We start from the raw sequence: 18388 nt of genomic DNA, 5'->3' as shown, positions 1-18388 counted from the left end.
CAGCGACCGATGTGGTAGCTACCGATCCGACGACATTCGCCTCGAGATCGTTTATCCTGGGTAAAACATACTCCTTGGACACGTGGAATGTTCGAACAATTCCTCTTGCAGTTTTCAAACGAACGACAGCAATAATTTACACACACGTACACTTTGCCGTCTTCCGTTTCTCAAGTTTTTGATGGTAGATACAGCACGGATGTATTTCCATGTATACGTTCCGTCACTTTTGTTCCTCTTCGAACGACACTTTTCACGAACACCTCGTATCTTAAAGTACGGGTCAAGGTATTTTCACACAGTTTGAACTCACGACGAAAAAGCGTCACCGGGAAATTGGTGCATTCGTCGATCGACCATCGATAGCGTTCCACCGCGAATGAAATCGAGCACGGGTTTTCGAGCTCGTGGCTCTCACCAAGCTCCACCTTCGTCAGCCTATCTCGCGAACTGGCTGGTCGAGTCGCAGCGATGCGCATTCATTAATATGATAATCATCCAATACGTATACGATGCCTCTCGACGATCATCGTTTTCGTTGTCTTCATCATCGTCCTCGCCGTAGACCGCGCGTTTATACGGCGAAACACCATCGTAAACTTGTCGATGCACGATCGATAAACGAGATCACCGGTGACGTTTGTGATCGACGCTCGATGAATATCGCGGCGGGCAAAGAGTTTACGGGACGCGATTATCGAGAGCGCGTATCGGAAGAGTATCGCGGGCTTGCCCCGGTGCAGCGTCGATCGGATCGAGAAGCGGACGACAACGCGTTTCCCGCGGTCTGAGGCGCACGCACGATACGCGCCTCTCTTCTTCGAACAACGAAGAGAACGAAAACACAGAGCGGTGTATATATTTCCTTGTATTTCCCTTTTTCCTCGTCCACCGTTCGTCGAGATCGGACGAGAGTCGCGTTTTCTTCCTTCTCTTCACCGTCACTTCTCCGTGTCCCGATACGTTTTCACGTATCTCCGCTTATTTCGTTATCGTGCCTCCGCCTTCACCGCCGCCTCCTGCGTCTTTCTCATCCTCCAGCTTCTTCTCCTCCTCCACAAGCCTCCACCGTCACCACCGCCACCACCACCACTACCACCTCACCTCCACCACCTTCGTCCTCTGTCTCTTCTTCTTCTTCCACCTCCAGGTTTCTTTACCCTTCTCCGCTCAAAGCGAGACTCACCTCACTACCTTCTACGCCTTCGCGTACTTCTTCCTCCCGCTTCTTATCCTTCTCTCTGTATCCTGCTATCTTAAGTAATTTTCTCCAACTAATTACCACCGAACGATTCTCCACCGCCACCTTCACCTTCCACCGGAAGGTCACCGCCTTTCGCACTCCTCCGCTCGATCCTTCTCGACCTTTTGCTCTCGCAACGACCTTTTCCTCCCAATCGTACTCAGGACCGCCGTACACCGGCGTACAATCGCGTACACAGCGCACCGACTAATTTTCGGGACGAACTTTCCGGTTCGGTGTCTTGTATTGGACTGTGCAGAAGTGGCACCTTCCAGTTTCTGAACTTACATCTTGTCAGGTAAGTGTGAGCTTTACCCGTGTGTCCCCCGGTACACACGACAGAGACACGTTCAGCGTGTGCGTGTGCGTGACGCGCGCGCGCTCACACACGGCAGCGCTGCGTGTGCCGGGGCCCGCCTCTATCCCTACCACGTACTTCGCGTTGATCCTTCTGTCTCTTTCTTGCTAGCGGAACGACGATCGCCGCCATACGTGTTTGATAGCGGCACTCTCTCGTCGGTCCCCGAGCCAGCGGGCCTCGTGTATACGCTCTTACACGCGTCCTACCTGCACGCACACATTCTACGCACGCGTCTACAGATTTTACCCCCGTGTGCCGACCGTACACCACTGGTAGTCTTCGTTCACTCGCGTACACGCGTCTCTCTCCTTCTCCCACTTCTGTCTCGCTCCCTCTCGCTTTTCTCCCTTCTTCTTCAACCAGTGAGAAACCTAGGACTCCCTCTTCCTTCGTTCTATATGCCTCTTACCACCTCTTTTTCTAGGTGCGTAAGTGCGTGACTCCGGTTGTTGCGGGGACGTTTAACGTGTCGCGATTGCGTCCTATCCCCCCACCTGGCGAGCTTCAGTTTCCATACGTACGGTAGCAGGAAGACGAAGAAATAAGAGGAAGGAGGCGAGAGAAGGGAGGACAAGGTGGGGGTAGTTTATACAGCAGGGAGGAAAGGGTGATTCTTTCATTAGGCTCTTCCGGGGGTGAGCTTCGAGGACGTCGGGTACTGGCCACTGGATCGCCACGTCGTGTTTCTGGTTTCACGATGATAGCATTCCTCGGTGTGACTGACCGATATTTTCTGTTGTTGTTGTTTGTCCCTGATCGGTGAATGCGTTTCGTGCCGTAGATTGTTGGAAATGGGATTTAGCGAGGGATCTTTTGGTGATTGAAGAAGTGACGGTACCTTTAGATTTTGAAACAGTCGTAGATATAGTTGGATTCTGTTAGGAGAATCCGCGTGCTTCGTGGAAGCGAGAAGTAAAACGTAAGATACGTTTTATCACGAGACATGTTATTACGTAAAGGTTCGTCTGCATGTACGCGAGGGGTCGATACCCTTAACCAAGAGACAGTTCTCTTCTAAGCACTCGTAAAGTATTCAAAATTTTACGAAACATATATTTACGTTATACTTTATTTCACCATTGAAAGTTACCGCTCGAAGATCCATATTATTTTTTGGAATAATCATTGAAAATGTAACGCTTATCTATGAAACATTTCCATAAAGCTGATCTTTCACCGACAATCGGATTTTTCTCAAAGGTAGCAGCACGATGTTCGATGCTGTGCACGACGGTACAGTGGAATATCGGATCTTAGGAAACAGCCTGGACGAGTGAAAGGAGTTAGAAAAAGACGCGTAACACACGTGGCTGGGCGCCATCGGCGTTAACTATATATTGGCCTATGATTAAATACCACGAAACACGTCGGTGTCGGCAAAACCGAGCGAACGTTAGATTTTATCGAAACGATCCGCTAATCGAGTGGCGCTATAGAACGGGTATGACCTTCCGTATGCGCACTGCTGGTGGAACAAGTTAAGAGATCAGACACGTAGATCCTCGTCTTCTGCTACGAATAATTCAGCAGAACAACCTCGGGCGTGGAAAAGCAACGATCTCCATTACCCCCGATCTTTTTTCCTCGATGGAAACTCGAGTCGAAAGTTTCGCGCTCTGCAATGTCACCGCTAACTATCTCGATCATCTCGGTTCGGTCAAAGACCCAATGCGTGTGAAATCTGGGCGGATCCTCGTTCTTCTAGGGCGTTTTACGACGAAAGAGATACCGACGATTCGAACAGTTTTCGATAATCTTGGTTTGAAGTTGTGTTTCATCGGTTAAAAGCAATTACAATACTCGTGTTTGTTTAACGTTGACCTGTAATAATTGACACGTAGTACGAGCATGATATTTTCACGAGAAATATGCAACGATTTTACGAGGCGAGGAGTTAAGTTCAGGGATCAAAGTTTAGGATTCTAGAACCAAAAAAAAAAGAAACTCGAAGAATATTTGGAAATTTCGTAGATATTGGTTTTCCCTGAGTATCGTACGCCATTCGAAATTTTGTCGAAACTAACAGTACCTGCGAAATGTTTAAGCGTATTTTTCGAAAGAACGCCACCCAGGTTTCGACTCAATGTCGCCCAAAGTATGTCGCCCGCGACGAATATGCTTTGTAAAAGTCTCAACTTCGATAATTGTGCGATACCCAGTTTCGAAAGTGCTCAATCATCGATTAAAAAAGCCAAGAATCCAACTGTATCTATTCGAGAAGATTGATAACGAAAGTTCAAGAAGAAGATATCACAGCGAGCGACATCCTTCTCCAACTACGAAACCTAAATCTCTGTTCCATCTATCGAACCTTTCCACCGAAGAATGTTACGAGTTTGCGCGAGGAAATTGAAGATAGAAGTCCAGATAAAAAAAAAGAAAAGAAAAGAATGTCACAGTGTAACGTTGCTGCTAATTACAGAACCTAAATGTCTACCCCGCCTATCGAACTTTTCCATCGAAGAATGCGAGTTGACGCGAACGAACGTCGCGGCATCCGACGAATCCGTTCGAATTTAATGAAAACGCTTTCATCGGGGCTCTATGTCACCCAGAGCACGCCCGTAATGATTGAATTCGCCCGTTTCAGCAGAACCTCGGGCGTGGAAAACGCGGATCTCCGCTTCTTGCGAGCTTCGGCCTTTTTTCCTCTCCTCTCCTTTCCTCTTGTCGTTCTATGTCCCTCTCTGTCTCTCCACCACGCCTTCGAAACGCGTTAGACTTCGAGTTTCACCTCTTCGCCGGAGCTGTGCACACCTAGGCTATTTTAACGAAGCCGTGGTACACGCGGTTCGCAAATAAGAGATAGTTTCACGACCGGCTCGTCGCTTGACGACCATTTTTCCATGCTTGTCGATCCGCGTTTACGCCCATAACAGATGCGGTCCTCGTAGCCGATCTCATAGCTATAACGAGGCTGCCGCCGATCCAGAGCACCGGCATGGGCTCTTCCGACCGGCCAGGGAGAGAAAAGGGAAACACAGTGCGGCGAAGAGAAGTCGGAAGGCCGAGGGGAAAAAAACCGGTGAAGAGCGTTAGGTACTGTTGATCGAGTAAAATCTTGACCTGTTCGAACCAGTTTCGTTAATGATCCGGTGACACTGTATTTATTAGCCGACTCTCGTCTCTGTTTTGTGAGCGAAATTTTTCAAATGGAGAGCAAAGGACGGTGTTATTTTCGTATTATTTTTTAATATTATACAAAAATACAGAAAGTATTTCCACGTACCGTTGTATTTAGCATTTTATAAGTTACACGCGCGGTCGACTTGATTCGTTTATTCTTAGCGTGAATTTTTAATACGATTCGAAGACTAAAATCTTGAATACAGACACGTGTCTAGAGAGTAGGATTTTATCGAGTAATAACGAATTTTATTTATCGTTATTCTCCGGTATCGACTCTTGCTTATCGTGATTTAGAATCATTGTTATTATTGATTAAATTATACACGAAATGGTAGGTTCTTTGGCGTACTCAAACTTTGCTTCTTCCTGAATCAAACGATTCGACGGTTGAACCAGTGGATTTCGTAGGTAGAAAGTGGCGAGTGATGCCTCGTAAATTACGTATAAATCTATCGATGTCGATCAGGTTTCGTTAACGAACCCAACGACACTTCCTGCATTAGTTAACATCGTTGACTTGTCGTATAAAATTCTACTCGTCTTAAGTTCGACTTCGCCATGGTAATTACATCGGAGACATTTCCACGGTATCGTTACCTCTAATGAAACCTCAGCCGTTTAACACTTAGATTCGGATCGATAGGTTATTTTTACCGTTCCACGATGCGTTCGTGTGTCTATGGAATAAAGATAGGAAAATTAAATGCCAAAGTATAGACGGCATATCGAGCACGTTAAAGTTTTATTTCCTGATCGTGCTTGGCGAAAGTGGTCGTGTAGTTTCCCCGTTAGCGACGAATTATTTGATGTTGATTCAGCGGTCGTAAGTAGTAAGCGCCTGTTACTGGTCAGACGTATCGCGAAACGCCGCTATCGTCAAGTCTTATTAGAATATATTACGATCCATTAAGGAATCAATTAAAAAAAACTTCTTACAATATTCTTATCTAAATATCCTCTGAAAGTACACGTACGCCGGGCATTAGAACGTTCAATTTAGAATTTTTTAGACAGCTTTCTTGCAACTCGTCAAACATAAATTTTAACCATACGTTTCTTTAATCGAACGCTTTATTGCCTCTAAATATCACTTTCTCTTTGTCCTTCTCATTATCCTATAACATTCCGAAAGTTTTTTTTTAAACTTAATATACTTTTCCATTGCTTTCCACGTTGAAGAATTTCTGACTACTGGATACTATTCTTTTCCCTGAGCATCTCATATTGTTCTATAACGAGTGCGTTTGTGTAACTTGTGAATTTTCCAAGAGTATATCGTATCTGTTCCACGCTACATATAACAAGTCATAATGTGTTACATTACCATAAAATAATTTCAGGTGTTGGCAGCAAAAATACTGTGCGCGATATCAATCTCGAAAGAGTTTAGAAATCCAGTAACGTGAAATTCCTCTCGATAGAAATCATCGGCAATCTTGATCGGAAATCGTATCGAACGACGCTATCGGGTATTTTCTCTTGCTCGAATTACCTTTCCACTTATACAATCGTGTGACGCTTTACGAAGATTCCCGCGAAGCTTCTTCACGACGAGTTGAGCAAGCAAGAGATCGAGGTAGAAAGGCGGGGCGGTTTAGTCGAACGAACACACAAGAGACGGAACAGGGATTACACGCGTCGCGGTTGAAGCGCTTCGGACGATTTATCGGCTCTCCTTTCGAATTCTTGCCGCGCTTCATAAAAACGACGTCGCACGTTATGTCCGTGCGACGCGGCCAGCCCGCGTATAACCGTGAATTGTCGTTACGTTTGTCATTGTCGTTGTAAATAAAAGGGCCTGGCCGGCAATCGTATCTGACCAGGGACCGCGGCGAGAAAGAGAGATCTACCGCAGATATTCTCGAGTAAACGAGTATCCCCTCGCGTACGCAGCGACAGTAATGTCAAACCATGCTCTTTTATTGCTCACCAGTTTCTTCCACCTCTTATTCTCTCTCTCTCTCTCTTTTTCTTATTTCGTTTCGTTATTTAGACATTTAAAATTACTCAATTCGCTTCTCTTAGACATTTAAGATCAATTAATTTTCTTTCTCTGGACATTTAAAATTATTTAATTTTCTTTCTTTAGCTTTTAAAAATTATTTTGCTTGTCTGCCTCGGCTATTTACACTCGTACAATAATCGTACGTTCGCTTTAACGTCATTTAATTTTCTCCCCTTTGATCTGATTCCTCCTCTGCTGGTTTTGATCGAAAACCCTCGCGTCCTTCCTCGTATAATTTCTTTCTCTTCTAAAGTAGCGTGCGTCTTCGTAGTGACGTGAGTTCGAATTTCTGGCGCGGGGATGGGAGGAAGTTTAGTTTGAAACGTGGCTCGAATTTAAATGGTCGCGCTTAGTCGGTCTCTTCTTTTCGGGACAGATCGAGATAAAATGAAGTTTTCACCGGAATCTTGGATGAACGAGTTTGAAAAAAGAAATGGTTGAAGGGCGGATTCTATTTTTAATTCTGTTGAACTTCCTAGTCTGGTTAGTTGATATTTTGAGTGCATGTATGTACATGTATACTATTTAAATAATACAAAACTGATCAAAGTATAAGAAGCAGAAGCATAGGAAATGTAAGTAAGCAAATAAATTCGAGATATAAAGAAAGATGTCAAATATCGATCAACAAAACTTTAGACACTTACTAGATTTAGAACAATGATAATTTTCTGATTTACGTACGCGAGATAAAGCTATTTGAAACTTGTCAATTATCTATATCATTGTCTATGTCAATCTGTTATATCGATCGTAAGATGTTTTGAAAATGTTACAAGAAACGTAGCATAATAAATACATCATATAAAATTGTGTCTATTATCACTGTCGTTATCGCTTATTTATTATAAAATTAACGCACGTAATAGAACGCATATTTTAATATATCCTTATATAAATCTCGTACAAGGAACAGATCTCTAAATCCTCCTGAAAAGCTAAACAACTTTTTCCTGTCAATAGAAATTAATATTTGCACGTTATCGTCACGTACCCTTATAATAATTTATACCGAGCTGCGTTGCATAATCTTTTCTAATTACCATGTTCCATTGCGATACTAAATACGCTTGCAAAGATCTGTCCACTTCCATTAAAATGTTTCTTGCAAGCTAATTGCGGAAAACTTCTTCTAAACCTTTCGTGGACTCGCTTCGAAAATCCGGAAAACATTAATACATTAAATAGTCCGTGTCGTATACATGTTTACGTTCTTAATTTCCACGTATGTCCAACGTACAAAATGGTCGAACTAACTGAGAAGGAAAAAAATAAACCAAAAAAGAAAAGAAAAAAAATGGAAGCGGGAAGACAAAAATAACCACATCATCCAAGAGAAATGTACCGTGAATTAATTATATCGTGTTGCGCAACGTGCGCCACCGATCGAATTTCGACGGACGGTCGTGCGAAATTGCGCAATTTTTCGCGAGACGTGTCGTTTTCCGGCCGAATGCTCCGCAGAAATTAGTCTGAAAAGCGGAACACTTTCGAAGCCAGCCATTGGAAAACGAAAATTATTTAGCAGATTTTTCTCAGGGTCCTGTCTACAGCTGGAACAGCCAAAGCTTTGCGTACCGATTTGTTAGGACAGTAACGCTAATTCTCCTCGGATATTTTTCTTTTACAAGTAATTGCGTTCATACACGTTTCAGGAAACGATTTTGAAATAGAAAGCTACGAGTAGAAAATTACTTTACTATTTACCAATGAACAAACTCTTCGTCTTTTAAAATTTGACTTCTTTTTTGTATGCTTACGATCTTTAATAAAAGAACATGTATGCGTATTCCTTATCGCTAAAGAGACAAACGATCGTCAAAAGAGTTTTATGATCGCGTGAGAGAATTTAGACTCGTCAATTGTTCGAAAAGAAGTACGCAGCTAATTCTCCTCAACAATCTTACGGTTTTATTAAATTTTGCGTATCTCCAGTAATCTGCAATAATTTTCCCTATCTTCGTGTCTCGTTTATGGCTGCCAATACATTTTTATTTGATAATGACTGAACCAATTTCAAACACGGGGTATCACCCTGTGGAAAAATGTTAAATTTCACATGTCGACTCTGTCATTCCCCGTGTCAACTCGGTTCGTAAGGTGCATTCCGCGGGTCAATCGAACCGATCTGCTCGACGTGTCGAGATTTCACGTTCGCTACGAAATACATGTAGTAAACGAGCGAGGTCGGCGTTTTCCGCTCTCACTACCGGCACCTGAAATCAAACGAGACTATTCGGTTACCCGGTGTGGCAACATTTCACGCGGAACGAGCGACGTCTAACGCGTAGACACGATAAACCGATCGATCCTTTTTTTGCTTCTGCCCCACGCCCGACACCCACTAAGTCGTCCCGCGCAAAAACTCGAAATTATCTGCGATACACGCTCGGACATACAGCGTTCGAGATGTAACAGTCGATAAGAGGACACGAGTCCGTGAAAAATCGTAGAACGACCGGTAGCTGGAGCGTCGATAAACGATAAGCGTCGTTTCTGTTCGTGCTTTTATTTATTGTTTCACCGAAGATTATTGCCGGACTTATCTGTTGGTCGAGATGAGCCTCGCGGTGAAGCTTTGTCCAATTTACCTGTATTCGAATTTTATTGTTATTCGTATAAATTATTCGTAACTGTAATTAATCGCATTCAAAGAATAAATTAGAATTTTCGTCAATTTTCTACATATTCTATCGTGGCAGTGATCTTTTTTTGTACAAAGAGAAAACAGTGGTCCGAACTTTCGACAGAGTATACGTAAGTTTGAGCAACTTGAAATCTTTTTAATAGTATGAAACTTGTCATTTGTTTGACTCGAAAGGACAGCAGTTATCATTATTATAATAATAGAATGAATATTAATTAAAATAAATACAACGAACAAAAGAATGTACGTATGGAATATACACATATAACAATATAATTAATGCTGTAATCAACATTAAATTTCACATACGCGTATCTCCTTCCTGCATTATGCATACACTTGAAATCAGGTTATTCAAGCTCTAACGTGAATCTTAGTAACGTGACCAATTCGAACGAGACATTAGATTCATGTTTCATAATTCATTTTCTCTACTTGCTACGCAACTAGTTGCCCGTCGTAGCCTGGTCAAAATGTATCTCACAGATCGACGGACGTAATTACTTCTGCAAGTCAAGCATTTTATTTAGGTTGATCGTTTCGTTTCGTCTTCCATGTCGGGTAGTTTTAGTTAACATGCTCGTGAGAAGTTGTACGATAATCGATGGAGTAATTGCCTGTTGAACAGAGCGGGGCTATGCGCACAGCTCGTCGTGAAACTGGCATACAAATCTTCTGCATGTAATACGGCCGCTGGTAATTCCAGGCAGATCGAAGAACAGCAAAACGAAGAGAGGCAGGGTAATTCTCGCTACAATAACATCGAATGGAATCGGCCGATGGAACTTTGAATTCCCAAGCGCGCCGTTCTAACTCGAGCATTCCCATGGATTTCCATCGGAAACGGCGCAGAATCTTTACTACCATAAAGCGTCTCAGAGGCATCGGGCTGCTCGAATATCGACATAAATTGAAAACGAAACGTTGCAAACGAGCTCCGCGTTGCCTGGGATCCGCCCACGCGGTTCGATTCCCATAATCAACCGGTTGCTTATTAATCGATCCTCGGTGACTTCGCTGTGCCGTTTCGACGCCAGTAAAATCGAAATAGTATCGAACCTGGATCGGGTAAAACCAGCGTTTCAGGTTAATCGCGGTATACGCGACGCGTAATAGCGCGAAACACTCGGTTTCCTTGGGCTTAATCGACGATTCGAGCACGGAGGAAGCATGGAAAAGGCAAACGGGAGAGTTAGGCTGGGATAGCGCGCGCACAGATTTTAATGGGACCCGGCCATCGATGAGTGGCGAACATTAAAACGAATCAGCTCGCATGGAACGACCGAGATACCCATCGACGATCGCGTTTGCCCGCGTTGCAGCGGGATTCGCGACAGGAACCAGTCTGTAACTGCTCGCGATTACCCTCTTTCAGCTCGGCGACGAGTTAGCGGAATGGCTCTGCTGGCCGCGAAGAGGTGTGAATTTATTCGAACATCCTCTTCGCCGGTTCTATGTGATGCTGGTTGTACGATACTTGCACTTTAGGCTCCTTATTTTGATGGAAAGATACAGGTTGTGTGGTGTTTTCTTGATACGAGGTTTTCTTAATCTTTGCTGAAGTAGACCTTATTTCGCAGTAGTTTCATTATACGAGATTTTCATTTCATTTTGAGAATATCACTCGGTGATATCTACGTGGCCCTACATTTACATACGATATTTATCCCTTAGGTTTCTTATTTTCATATGACAAGGACGAGATGCGTAACGCGTCGCAGATATAAATTAAAATTTTGTAGGGATAGAATATTGGATTGTATTTTGTTGGAGAAAGCTGGAGCCTAAGACGTTTCACAGATTCTGTTTCTTAGACTCCTCTTATGGTGTTCTTTTCAGGTTTCTTTTATCGTTCAACGATTCTCAAGTATAATTTCTATGGTTTCGATACAGGAAAGAGAACCCCGTAGTGTTGCGTAGGCTGAACTTCGGTAAAAGTACTACCTAAGGATATAGAAGCGATCGAGTCGTTATGTGATGCTTATATCAAAGCGTAGAAAGCGATGCAATTCTCAGCGGTAATTTATGTGACATTTTGACTACCGCGTACGCTTTGAACACATACTATATACTGACAAAATATTACATACCAGCGAACGATTAGATCTCTGATAATTCGCTAACTCAGGATAAAACCGATATAAAATCAGAGTAATGGATCACTGACCTCTTCCATCTAACCTAAAGCCACCAGGTAGCCGATGAAAACGCTCAAAACTAAAAGACGAAGGTTTACCGTGAATTACCTATCGCCAGTAAAATTACGTATAGGTGGCTATAACTCATAGAGCATGGCGACAACTCCACCATGTAAAATCTAATTTTATTCCATAATCGCTGCACGGTCGAGGGAGCATATCGAATCGCCTTCGATCCGTTTACCGCGACAATTAGTCGAGCTCATTAATAATCGTTATCGAAGCATACCGTCGGTTTTATTACGGTGTTTCCTGTGACACGGTGCTGGCCGAGTGTTCGAGTTTATCGTCAAACCAACGTATTTTCACCAACGACAAACTGGTCCCATGACCGTCTTATCGCCTCGAGAAGACTAGCATAACATCCGGAATTAATAGTAATACACGAAATATTTCGTGCTGCTTGTGTGCTTCGTACGAGAACGATGGCATATAAATATTACGTAATTACATTTACCCTCGGCTTCCCTGTTATCGCGTTATCGAGGCGAAGAGGAGAACTTTCCTGTGAACCAGTTGGTACCAGTGCGGCGGTCGACCGAACACGAGATAAATTTCACCCACGTATCGACGATGATATCGACTTATTCAACGTCCGCTACCTCGTATAAGTGATTTAGGACCGTATCGAAAATAGATTCGCGCGATCGAAACCGTGGCAATGCTAATTTATCGATCGCCGCAATAAATCTGCCAAAGGCAGCCGATCGCCTTTTAGACGCTGCTTATTAAATTGACGTCAGCCACTGCGTTTTCCACGCACGGAAGCTGCGTGCTCGTTGGATGCCGGATTAAGTTCATACCGTTGATATCGGTGGAATGTTATCTACTCCCGTGCATTGTAAAAGTCGAGCTTGTCTAAGGAGCTTTGGCTTGATACAAGTCGAATATAATGGATTGCGTAATTGAAATGTTAACGAGGCTTTCGCTCGGTTTTATTCTTCAATAGGGCAGTCGAGTTTTGTGCATGTTCGTGTCATAAACGTCGAGATTATCTTACCTGGTATCTCGCAAAATGTGGATAAAAATATGAAAAGTCGCATGAAATAAGTTGGACTTCCCAATCTGTAGCGTCGATAGTTTATCAGACTCGTGGTATAACGTGTATTAAAATGAATTACTAGAATCACGCTGTTTTCTAGAGTCTCTGAACAATATGTACGTTTACATGACATCCTCGAAATATTTTAGACTTAGTTCAATATACATTTGTACGTACGCATTTCGTATATTTACATGCAAGCATTTTTCCCACATAAATTTACTTCCTCGAATAAAACTCGTTCTTTTAAAATTAAATCGAGTTGACACATAAAGTTATTAAGGTAACTATTGGTGTTCGATGATGACGAGAGAGAGCCTATCGGAACATTAAAAAATTTCTCCGAATATCTGCGTACGAAAATTCGATTAATAATCATTACAGCTGAAAGACGAAGCTGGCGTTTAAATAAAAAAAATACCTTGCATATTTCTCTAACTATCCGCTACTTAAATACTAATAATTACCATCTACAATTATAGCGTTACAAGTCAAAATATCAAAATAATATAGCCGCTACTTAAAATAATATCTCTGTCACCCTAAAAAGTTACAGGTTCTCTATCAATCCCTGCTAAAAGCCTACCAGGATAGACATATTACTCCGAACTAAATACCAAGTGTCACACAAAATAGCAGCTTGCGATATGACCCACGATAAATCCGGCCGAACAAATCTTCCTTCCCTTCACATTCCACCGTCTAATCGATTCACGTCCACATCCTTGCCAAACGAACGATGGAACAATTATTTCGGTTGTATCGGGTAGGCGCGACAGAGACGAACGCTCGGGCTTAATTATCGCATGCCAGCGGATCACGGGGCCATTAAGGCGAATCTGTTCGCGGAATGGCGACGATCATTGCGGCTCGCTTACGATCTACGAACGGCGCGGATCGCGCCGAACATTAAACGCAGAATGTCCCCGGGGGAAAACGATCATTGTGCCCGGACGGTTATGCGATCAGGGCGGCGAACGCACGAGCCTTGGCTCGTTTGCGTCCAGCCAATTAAACGATCCCGCGACGATCGAGCGCGCACGCGCGATCATCCTGGCGTCTGTCGCGATCCGAAGTGATTTCATTTCACCCCGGGGAAGATAAACGATTATTAAGAGAGAATAATCGGCGTCATTTTCGGTAGAATTATCAAGATCTTGCGATCCTTAGGAAGATGATATTGGACGTTTGGGAAGATTCCAAAGTTTGTCTTTGTGGAATTTCGTCGAACTTCAGCTTCTCTTTGCTGATATTTTAATTACACCTTTTTAGTCGTGTATATCATTACAGTCAAATATACATGTACATTTGACAAGCTTATGAATTTGATTTTCTTCCAAAACGAGGCTTCTTATATAGCATTATCAGTTTATAGCTTTTTAATTCTCGATTTTCGTCTTATTTCGAATCTTCTTGATTTTGCTCCAGTGTCACCAACGTAGACGCTCTGTCTAAACGATGCAGAACAGTGCGATTCTAAAGAATGAGGAGTTTAATATCTTTAATTCATTTGATATCTTTGATTATTTTAAGGGTTATTTCACGGAAAGCTTTCGAAATTTTCGCCCTGTCATCGACAATGTCTGAAACGAAAGTATTTATTCGAATTGCCAACGAATTCCGTATTCCGTGTTTCCTTTCATTTATTTATGTTTCGTTGAAATTATAGGTTGTTTTTAATATTTCTAGGTTATAAGCAGCCCATGATAATATTGCCGGGTTCTGAAGGGAAGATTATAGAAACCGTATAGCGGTTCGATTAAATTGATGTGCCGTATCTATTAGTAGTTTCACTGAAATCCCGTCGATGAGCAATAAAGTTGGACGAGGAGGAGCGTCGCGTTATTTAACGTCAATCTACGAAGGCTGATATTACATGTACGAGGAGGATCTCGGTAAAGATCGATATAACGGGACGCTTCTCTAAATTCGTTATTACTTTCCTAATAAATACTGAAAAAAAAGAACGAATTGATTTATAACCTAACAAATATTTCCTCCTCTTCATTATCCAATTAATGGCGCTGTTCGACGTTACGAAATAACGCAATTAATCCAATTAAAAACAAAAGGACAGAAAAATAAGGGGAAGGAAGAACGGGAGACTATAAATTGAGAAATTCTACTCTGTTCTGTGTTCTCCTTCTTTGATATTTATGCATTTGTAAGAAACACGAGTGCGCAAAAACGTGCAGCCACAGAACATGCAAAAATGTGCAGCCACAGAACATGCAAAAATGTGCAGCCGCAGAACATGCAAATATGTATGGAATATCTAAAGTGAAAGATCCGTTACGATATTCAAAGGATGAAACAAATCTCTGTTGATATTTTGTTTCCTTAATCCGGTTCGTTAAAATATAAATTTGCATAGACGTTGCGGTCTAACCATAATTGATCCAACTAAAAAAAAAAAAACGAAAAAATGCAACGACAGAGAACCAGTGACAGAAGAAATGGAAGGGAAGTGAAGTAAAAGCAAACTCACCTGTAAACGAAGCAATTCAACTGTAAACCACGAATTTCCCTTCGTAAAGCAGCGAAAGGTGGCAGGAACACTCGATACTATGAAACACTGTAATTAATCCATCGAAAAAAAATACAAGAGGAAGAAACAGAGAAATGAAGTGCAGAGAAAGGAAAGGTTGTTCAAACACCTCTCGCGATACGTTATCTATTTTCTCGAACGATTTACCTGTCTCGGCCTATTTTACACGCCTCTTCCTTCATTCCGAGCACACCCTTCGCTATTTGTTTCTTTAATGGCCTTCTCCTCGCTACCAACGATCGCCTTATCGCCATATCAATCTATATGCGCGTACGCTCAATACAATCTGCTTACCAATTGCATTACATCATGCCATCTTTTTGTCCACCGTCATCTGATAACTGGTGACTCTCGTCTCCTTATCCATCCACGTGTATCCTTTCAGAACGGTTCTCTCTCGTTCGATGGCGGGGAAAAATATACTTTATGAAAAAGTGAAAAAAGGAAAGAGTAAGTACGATCGTGTCGTTTCGTATGGTTTTAACGTGTGGTCAAGAAAGGCAGTTCGTGCAGATAAATCTGCGGGGTTCTGTTAAATATTGACAACGTGGAACAGATTACAGTGCGATACCGTCTACCATTGGCCGGCACGAAAGCCCCTTGTTTGTCGTTCGGTTGCACGCACCGTGATAATCGATCCGATGATTTGCAATCGCGTGCTGCGCAGAATTTGTTTTGTCCGTTTCTTTCTCATTTGCCAAGAATTATTTATTTTACGGCCGGCTATGGAAGAATTATCGTGACAGATTAATCGGCCGCGTGCACCGCAACGTTCCGCGTGTTTTTCAACGAATTAATCTATTTTCTGATATCAGGGATATGACGCGTCGCGTCAGGTGCCATCCGCACTGTAATTAACGTAGGAAAATTATCGTGTTTCTCGATCAAAATGCGTTTATAATTGAATTAACATTTCTGTAAAAAGAAGCAGTTTCGAAGGGGACGGAAATAAAGGAGTAGTTGCCTAAATTAGACTGTCTGTCGTGTTGGATCATTATGGTAATTTGACGTATGTCAATTTATTCAGAAAGTTGGTGGGCTGAGTCGATTATTAGTTGCAACAGTTTGGTCGATCATAATTATTAGTTACAATTCTTGTGTGCCTTCACGCAAGCCAGTTTCCCGATTTTTCACCTTCTTACAACGACTGAGCTATAATCAATTTGGACCGTATAATTGATAGCACACGTAGCTTAAACTTCAAGTCACTTGATACAATCACTGTCATTTTCTAATATATTCAACGACACGCTGGCAGCCGCTTACTAAAGTTAAAATCCAGGGCATTATCTTATTTTATTTAACCGCTCTATGTACATATATTTGCGCTAAGTATCATTCTTGTAAGCTAGTTTCAAACTCCACCGATACATTCATAACGACGCTAAGGAAATTTCAAAATATTGTTTACAACGCGCATAATATATTCACGATAGGTATCTACGAGCTTTTCCTCTTTGTAGGTAGACAAAATTCATATCGGACATTATTGCGCGGTAATACGGCGGCAAATCGAGGATACAGAGATCAATTAAATTCAACGATCCTCGGCAAAGTGACATTTCAAGCAATTCCACGAGCCATCCACGCGCCTGGTGATCAGAGTATCTCTCGAGTGACCGATCGTTTCAAACGCGTTCTCCAAAGGCCTCTCGGCCAGTATATCAAGAATTTTTATCGCCTGTCCGCGGTTACACCGCGAAACCTTTCGAAATTATCCGCGTCCAACGTTTTTCCATTTCACGCTAGCCATCCGCGCATCAACGCGCCGCTGACCTTTTCGTTGACCGCGCGTGCGATACGCAGCAACGCGCGATAAGTCCGCGAAACGATCGAAGCACGTGCGACTCTTTCCGCCGCTATCGACACTTCGATATCGAAGTGAACGTTTGCAGGTGAAACGTTTCCATGCGATCGTCTCCGCTGCAGAAGTTTATTCCATCGTGTATTGCTGGATATGTAGAAGCGTTTCGTGGAATAGATCGCGAACAGGTGGAGTGAATGACGGTACGATTCGATCGACCTTTGATTGATAAATTAAGCTGCCAACGCGCGAGATTATATTGATTGGATACGGTAATAGATTTTAACATACGTGTGTAATGCAAATTTCCATGTTTCTGGGAAAAAAGAACGAAGGATACGAGAGAAGGGCGGGAATGAAATATATGAAATGCAAGGATATATGTAAAGTTAGGTTGTATTAAAGATTCGAATGGTTCTCGTGTATATTTAGTAGAACATCGTTATATATCTATAAGTGTAAGAAATTTATATCTAGAAGAAAATAACAGATAGGGGAAGAAAAGTGGAAAGGAAAGTAGAAAGGAGGTAGCGGAGATTGGAAGGGGAAGTGGACGATACGAAACACGAGAATAAACGCGAAGCGTTTTATGGCGAATTAAGCAAAAGTTAAATCGCTCTCGTGCACATAAAAATATATATTTCGCTCTCTTCCTTTCTTTAATGACTTGATCACGCCGTTTAATAAAGACGAAATAACGATAAATAATAATTTTCTGTGTCACAGGATTGGAAATCTGGAAGCGGCAACCTGTTCAGAGGACTTAAAAGAGCCTAATTATCCAGTTTCAACAATCACGTGAGTCTTTAAGTACGTATATTAAAAGATTACAAAATTTCATTTTCTGTCTTTTGCTCTTTAATCAAGGCTTTTAATATCGCACGCGAAATTCAAGTTTCTCTCTCCTCGAATTATGCAAATTTCGATGGCTCGTTTAAGCGAAAAATCGAGAAAATAAACCGAGACACGCGTTCATCGTACTTTCCACCGTATTCCTTCTTTTTCATTTCTCGCCAGCGAATATACTCCGACAAGAACGGGCCAAAAATCCCCGATTTCTAATCAATCCTATCGTCTATCCTATCGTCAATCGACGCGGATTTCGCGATGATAAATATTCATGAAGTCGAGCGTGAGCAGCTCGTACGAGCAAACGACCGAATCAGTTCGTTGACAAATAAGTACGTACGTTGTTTCATGAATGTCGCGGCTCGAGATAACCTGGCTCGATATCTCGATTTTCGTCGGAACACACGCGGAACTGTTTCACGCGCGAAGTAACGCTTAACATTTAACCGCGCGTGATATGAAATCCTCGCGCGGCAGACAGCCCGCACGTCTAGATGTCGTATCACGTTTAAGAAACGCGCCACGTACCAGACTCGAGAGAAACGGATTAAAATATCAAAGA

The 18388-nt window shown here is 42.5% G+C and overlaps 3 protein-coding genes across 13 annotated transcripts in view; 2 read left to right on the top strand and 1 right to left on the bottom strand.

The window, feature by feature from the left end:
• The window catches only part of chn (zinc finger transcriptional factor charlatan), a 263213-nt gene that overhangs the window by 74727 nt on the left and 170098 nt on the right, over positions 1 to 18388 (top strand). For 5 of the 7 annotated variants that reach the window (XM_069126415.1, XM_069126409.1, XM_069126404.1 and 2 more), the window contains one exon: positions 17704 to 17787. The gene's annotated coding sequence lies outside the window, so the exon portion shown is untranslated. The remainder of the gene's footprint in view (positions 1 to 17703; positions 17788 to 18388) is intronic. The other 2 variants (XM_069126412.1, XM_069126408.1) reach the window with 1 other exon arrangement.
• grh (grainy head) overlaps positions 1 to 18388 on the bottom strand; it is a 162078-nt gene that overhangs the window by 87560 nt on the left and 56130 nt on the right. The window lies entirely within an intron of this gene.
• LOC138186420 (uncharacterized) lies at positions 487 to 17779 on the top strand (the record flags this gene model as incomplete). Its single annotated transcript, XM_081833769.1, is given in 5 exon segments — positions 487 to 602; positions 904 to 1034; positions 1067 to 1100; positions 1102 to 1209; positions 17704 to 17779. Coding segments are annotated over 5 exon segments (465 nt in total), but the record flags the coding sequence as incomplete, so codon positions are not given.

Source organism: Bombus flavifrons, chromosome 13 (assembly GCF_040668555.2).
Source record: "Bombus flavifrons isolate JBK064 chromosome 13, iyBomFlav1_principal, whole genome shotgun sequence".
In the NCBI taxonomy this organism is placed as follows: Eukaryota; Metazoa; Arthropoda; class Insecta; order Hymenoptera; family Apidae; genus Bombus; species Bombus flavifrons.
The sequence above is the reverse complement of the archived record's forward strand: the minus strand, read 5'-3'. Positions and strand labels throughout refer to the sequence as shown.